General features: G+C 35.6%; 1 protein-coding gene across 1 annotated transcript; it reads right to left on the bottom strand.

Annotated features, from left to right (window-relative positions):
- Nucleotides 1-885: 885 nt before the first annotated feature.
- LOC131165102 (NADH dehydrogenase [ubiquinone] 1 alpha subcomplex subunit 6) lies at nucleotides 886-5,985 on the bottom strand. The gene is made up of 2 exons (XM_058122794.1): nucleotides 5,002-5,985; nucleotides 886-1,239 (listed from the first exon to the last, which is right to left on the bottom strand). Exons 1-2 carry the CDS (start codon nucleotides 5,212-5,214, stop codon nucleotides 1,054-1,056), a joined length of 399 nt encoding a protein of 132 aa, XP_057978777.1. The 5' UTR covers nucleotides 5,215-5,985; the 3' UTR covers nucleotides 886-1,053.
- Between the last annotated feature and the right edge of the window lie 689 nt (nucleotides 5,986-6,674).

Below are 6,674 nucleotides of genomic sequence, written 5' to 3'. Positions count from 1 at the left end.
ACCCATTTCCCTGTTTTATTTTTACCTTAATAACAACTATTTTCTCTTAGGTTGCAAGAAAAGCCACAAACTTGATGCTTCTTTCCCTTCTGGAAAACAAATGGAAATATTACAACCCTCTGTTTTGAATCACTCCACGCATAAAAGTCTTCCCCAATCATCTGCAAGCAACTTTAGGCAACAAAATCCTCTGGCTCCCAGGAGCAATCCCCTAGAACCCCCGTCAAACCCACAAGGCTTAGGCTAGAATAAGAAACTAAATGATTTCCCATTTAACTTCAACACTCAAAGCCAGATCAACAATACATTTTAGTGATAAATCTGTAATTTGAACTAATCCCCAATACAGTCTATCAAAATTGAACACTTTTCTATCAACTTTAGAAGAAATATGATAACCCATATTAAATAGCTGACAACTCTGCTCACCAGAGGTCACCAGTTCACCTTCCACATGGTTTCCAAATCAACCTACGTATGAACTGGTTTGGATGAAAGATTTGTTGAAGAATTTGATTTTTCACATTCACAACCTATAGAACTGATGTATGATAAATTAAGATTCTATTCACATTGCCTCCAATCCAATCCAATTATCAAGCAGGACCTTTTGTTCATCAAATATGTCTTCAGTTTCCACATTCATAAACCATAGAATGCCTGTTTCGACTGGGACTGAAGAGATGTGGTAATGATTTAATATGGGCCCAATTTTGATCCTGCAATGACAATAAGTAGAATGATTTCACAAGGAGAAACAGAAGAAACGCCTCTAGTTGAAGAGCAACATCTTAACCTGATCGAGATTGTCCCTCCCTTGCATTTGAAACATCCTCATTATCACAACCTTTTAAATTTTTCCAATACCACAAACAGAAACCTATAGAAGCAACTAGCAGGCATCCTGCTTCTTTGCACACTGACTTGTAGAAATGCGTAAGTCCACAATCATTATCCAACATTAGATTACAACAGCTCCAAGACCATCTTTATTTGGGGAATCTACAGCCAAATACAAAATCACAGGTGGGGCAGATCCTCAAAACAAGGATTTCAAAAGTAATTGCTGTTGTAGAAATTCTTGAGGAAGTCAGAAAGAGCTGGATCTTTGGTGCTCAAGTCCTGCACAAGCCCTTGTTGACCCACCACGTATTGCCCAATAATGTGGTGCCGCTGCTTTGAGTGCTGCACAACGTTATCCAGCTCTTCCATCCCTTTAAATAGAAGCATGTCAATTACCTGCGCATATACAACTTTATCAGCAAGATGGGGAAACCCATTCTTAGGTGCAGCTATACATATCAGCAAGAAAGGGGAAAAAACCCTCAGGGTGTGGTTCAGGTGGTAGTGCGGGCTGCGGGAATACCTTTCATGAGGTTAGGTGTTCAAACCCTACCGAGCTCGTTTCCGCCCCCGGACTCCTGAATTCCCTCCCTTTGGAGTTGTGGGGTCAACTTCAAGGGGCGCAGGATTAGTCACATGGACCGTAAAAAGGACGCGTGGATACCCAATGCGTATTCAAAAAAAAAAAAAAAAAAAAAAAGGAAAGGGGAAAAAACCACTCAAAGATGCAGCTACTGTTACAATGACAGATTATTGTCTAGGTTATGTGTCTAGTACTTGACCAAATGCAAGATATATTTTAAGGCAATGATAAAAGTTCTACAAAGCAGTTCAATTCCCCCCCTACCCCAAATAAGGTTAAAGCATGCCTAAAAAATAGTCCTGCACAAAGTTCATGGATATCAAGCTTATCAAGAAATGCTTCTTGACCTAGTAGCATTGTTCATCTTCAGTCATACTTGAGAAAATGGAGTTATATTCAGGCCATATATCATGCACAAGCTACAATCAATCCACCTTGCAGTGATAATTGACAACTTGCTTTTTATAACTTTGTATACAATGAGTTACTCTTCATATTCAGAGTTTGCTTGAACTTTGAAAGAGATGGTAAAGATTGATGTGGATGGTATGAGGTGTGAAGGGCTTCAAGCTAGAACCAAGTGGCCCATATATTATTGTATGGGGGTGTTTTGGGATTTTCATGATATATGTTACTATGCATGGGGATATTTTGGGATTTTTGTTCTATAGTATAGTGGAGATTTGCAGCATTTCCATGGATGTAGGAACAATTTCCAAACCATGTAAAAATCTTTAGTGTTTTTTTCCCTTTTTTATTTTCAATTGCAGTGTGCATACATATATGATATATCCCTACAGGTTGTTTGTTGCAACAATATATCTTGATAAAGATTATTCTTCAAATATCAACTAAATAGTTCCATAGAGCAACTTAACTGGTGATGAATCACAGGTCACAACTAGGTTCTTTTGGGTCAAAAAGCTCAATCATGTTCCTTAAGGTCAAAAACTACTCAACCCTTTTCTATAAGGGCCTAATCCCAGTGTCTGCGTGCTTTCTTCTTCTTCCCCCCCCCCCCCCCCCCCTTTTTTTTTCCTGTTGTGAGGGCAGGGTGGTTTTTGGAAGGGTGGGGACAGCAAGACAGGGAACCAACTTGCTAAATATATTATATTTTCTAACCATGTATTTTTTGTTTTTGAAAAATCGCAAATGTATTTTGTTCCAGGCCAAGGGAAAATACCTAATAGAAATAGTAGGTTTTACAAAAGCACTAGCCAAAAATTGCCTTTGGTTTCCAATGAGGAGTTACTAAATAAGGCAAGAGGGATTTAGTGAAGGGGCTGTAAAAGGATTGAAAAATTATATGAGGGGAGCTGGTCACCTACTAGCTTTAACGTATTTAGTAGAGTTTTTTCTCTAAATAGTTTCTTATTTACTATAAGTTTGCTTTTTCAAAGATAAATGATTTCCAAGGAAGTATGAGAAAATACACACGACTGAGCCAAATATATTAAAAATAGTCTGAAGATGATAATCAATGACAAACTCAAATCCGAGAAAGAGTGCACCCCAGAAATTACATTAGAAATTTGCTTATCAGATCACTCATTCAAGCTCTCTGCACCAGTGAAAATCTTTGGGTTCTTCTTCCAAATGTATCAAAACAAGACAATCAATGGAAAATGCAGCCCTTGACCTCATAAGTATTAGAAGCCTCAAGAATCCACCAAAATCAGGAGAGCTTTTATAATTAATCTAATCCAAAAACCATAGAAAAAAAAGTGAATTGGCAACAGGAACATGGGCAATGGATGATCTGCTCTCTTATCAGTGACAATAGCCTAAAAGGAATTCAAAATCTGAAATATTCAACATAATAGTCCAAATAATGTTGAATTTCTCATATTGAAGTGACACTGGAAATATTGGAAATGAAAAATTTGGATTATAATCTGAGACTAGCAGTCAAATCAAGTGCAATTTGCAATCTTTTCTATCAAATTGAAACTTTTGGCATATGATGCAAAATAGTTTAGCAGACTAAAAGTTTCTAAATATTTTGGAATGATTCTCTCTCTCTCTCTCTCTCTCTCTCTCTCTCTCTCTCAAATTAGAACCGAAGTTATTTTTTCTCAGAAAGACTGATGGAATGGGAAAGGATTTAAAGTAACTTCAGTTTCAAGCATTTCAAAATACTTTTGGCCTGAAATTTCAGTACTTTTTGGGGGTTTTCAAAATAATTCGTCATTGTACTTTAGGCTTCGCCTCAATATAGTCCCTGAACTTTTATTTGCAACTATTTTGTTCGTGCATTTAGTATAAGTCTCTAATTATTCCTTCCATCTAAAATCCACAGTTAATTGAAAATGGTGATAGTAAAATTTTCAAAAAATGGTGATAATAATTTTTTTTTTCAAAAAAACTGTAATTTGCAATTTTCTGAGCTGACCCATGATCCTGTTCAGTCTTTCTTTGGCTTATGCATTAAAAAGCAATACCACCCTTCACTAAATGCTTTATTGTTTATCTTAAATTTCATTGTCACCATAAGTGTAGATTTTGAGATATGATCTAAAGGATGAAGTAGAGACTTACATTAAGTGCAAGGATGAAATCAAGGCAATTAAAAGTGTGAACTAAATTAAGAAGGAGCCTACTGCATAAGGACCAATTGTAATAAAAACCTATACTTTTGAGAAGAACATGGAGGGTTAGGGTTTTATATTATAAATGGACAAAATGAGAGCATGTTTAATTGTGGGATGAGAACCTTTATTCTGATGGAGATCACTATGCAGCTTTTTGGTCAAAAGACTCAAAATACGCTGCTTTGGACATCTCAATATTAAGTTTGTGAAAATAGAAACTAAAATTGACTTAGGTACCAAGGTACCATCAATATCAGTGTTGTGGAGGTATTTTCCTTCTTCCAGAAACGCAAAGTTCACACTTCACATTGATTTTGGCTCAACAAAAATACTTCATAAACTTTTAAGAAACAACACATACAAACTCAATCTTACAAACGCTCCATATGATAAATTGCTAGCAAAACACAATTCAAAAAAAATTGCAGCAAATAATAAGGAAAATTGAGTACATAAGACATGAAAATTAAGACAATTGCAATACCAAATTGAAGTATATATGCTTCATTTGTCAGTTGAGGAAATGTAACAAGAAGGGAAAAACGTAAATAAACGATAATAGGACTCTAAATTTGAACCTCAGATTTTTAAACTCCATTCAGAAGCACAAACCCGAGAAACATTCCTTCATCGTTTCTGTTGGCCGGCCTAAAGCTAGCTCATGGGATGAGGCTTTTCCTCACACTTAATAACTGACCAGCCCCTTCCACAACCGATGTGGAATAATCTCAACAGTTTCTCCCTTTTAATTCCTTTTCTTAGCAACTGATCTTAAGCTCCATTTGATTGCAGAGAAAACGTAGGAGGAAAAAAAAAAATCTAAAATTACTCCCAATACTCAAACCTTAGAATTTGATCATTAACCCCACTCAAAAGGCGAGCCGAAATAACATAAGGACTAACAGATTTTCTTTCATTTTCGCGCGTAATCGTTAATTTGCTCAGCGACTAAACAAAGATGACTGAGAGAAAGAGAAGGAGGACCTTAGGGTCGGTGACGTGAGCGTTCTTGCGGATCTGGGAGGCGATGCTGGTGCGGAGCTGAGAGGGAGTGACGACATCATAAAGATTGTAGATTTCCATAATGCTGGGAATGGATCTGCAGGCTGACTTGAAGAGGTCGAAGGTCCGGCCCCTGGCTTCCTGCAGATTCACTGAGTTGGCCGTAACCCTAAGAACCCTCTGACCGGACGCCATCGGCCGATGGAAGGAATGTGGAATTGAATGGACTCGCTCCGCAGATTCACCCCCTCACTATTTTTTAACATACAATTCTCTCTCTCTCTGATTTTGCCTCAAAAATCCTTTTATTTGGAGAAAAACGAAGGCCTATGTAAAGAAAATGAAAGAAAAAAAAACTAAAAAAAAAAAACCCACTTTTTTGGGGGTTCAAGAAACAAAAGAAATTATTCTACACTTCCCATAAGATGGGTTGGGGATAATTGTATGCTTCCTTTACTTATCATTATCGAAAAGTTTTGAAGAAACAATTCGAAGCGTCAATAATTTTATTTTACTCAAATATTATCACGTATATCTTAAATTTTATATCTCTAATTAGATGTAAGTAGAAAAATGAAAGATGTCAATTATCATATGATTCAAAGTACATATGTTAGCATGAGTAGAACAAGATCATCGCTTGACATATTGAGTTGGTAGTTTAGGATTATCCAAAAATTTTTCATGTATTATTAATATATATATGAGTATTGAAGGGTTTGTGGAAATTAATATCGTGTTCCAAAATGTGAAACTGAAATTTTAGATTTAAAATTATGTAAACGTGCATAAATTTATTTAAAATTATTTTAAAGTTAAGTAGATTTAAATTTAATTTATGATATTAAATCTCAAACAATATTACTCAAATATAAAATTTTAATGATTAATGAGCTTTAGTGAATACATAAATGGTCTTGTGGAAATTTTACATTTAACCTAATTCAAATCTCATCGTCTCCTTGCATCCCATTCAAATTAACCCAAATCTAAATTTTAAGCTTAGGACCCGTACTCACAAATACAATTTAAATGATTTCTTGTATTCAAGGAGGTACAACCATACGAGCAGGACTAACTTGTTCCCATTTTCAACACACCACTCAACTCTTTTCTTTTGCTTAACACACACTTCTCCACTCGTGTTTATGCCAAAGGAGTGTTCTATTCAGCTACTTACACATTAATTAGTTTCCCATCAAAGAATGACATTTCTGTTGATGGAGTTGAGTGCAAGATCAGTTTGACCCAGACCATCTACCATACCTTAAAAGAGACAACCAAAATGTTGGAGACCTTTGCAAATTGTAGACGACTTAAATCTCCATAAATGAAGCAAGATATCCATCGCAAACCAACATCATGCTCCTACTCGTCCAATTTGCTGGGATGCCCATACTCGTCCACCTTTTAAATTTCTAATTGTAGTATTGAACCACTGACAAAATATTACAATTGAATGACAATAAATAATATTAATTTAGTATAGCAGTCTCAAATAACAAAATGACTCATTATTGAATTCTAAATGTGTCTTTTTAAGCATAAAACTCAAGTTTTAGAATAGTGTAAGCTTTAACAAAGACTCAAAATTCATCAAGTTTTAGAATAGTGTAGCTTTAACAAAACTTCATCTTTAATTTTATCCCAATCTA

Source organism: Malania oleifera, chromosome 9 (genome assembly GCF_029873635.1).
Source record: "Malania oleifera isolate guangnan ecotype guangnan chromosome 9, ASM2987363v1, whole genome shotgun sequence".
Lineage (NCBI taxonomy): Eukaryota > Viridiplantae > Streptophyta > Magnoliopsida > Santalales > Ximeniaceae > Malania > Malania oleifera.
This window is presented reverse-complemented; position numbering and strand designations above follow the sequence as displayed.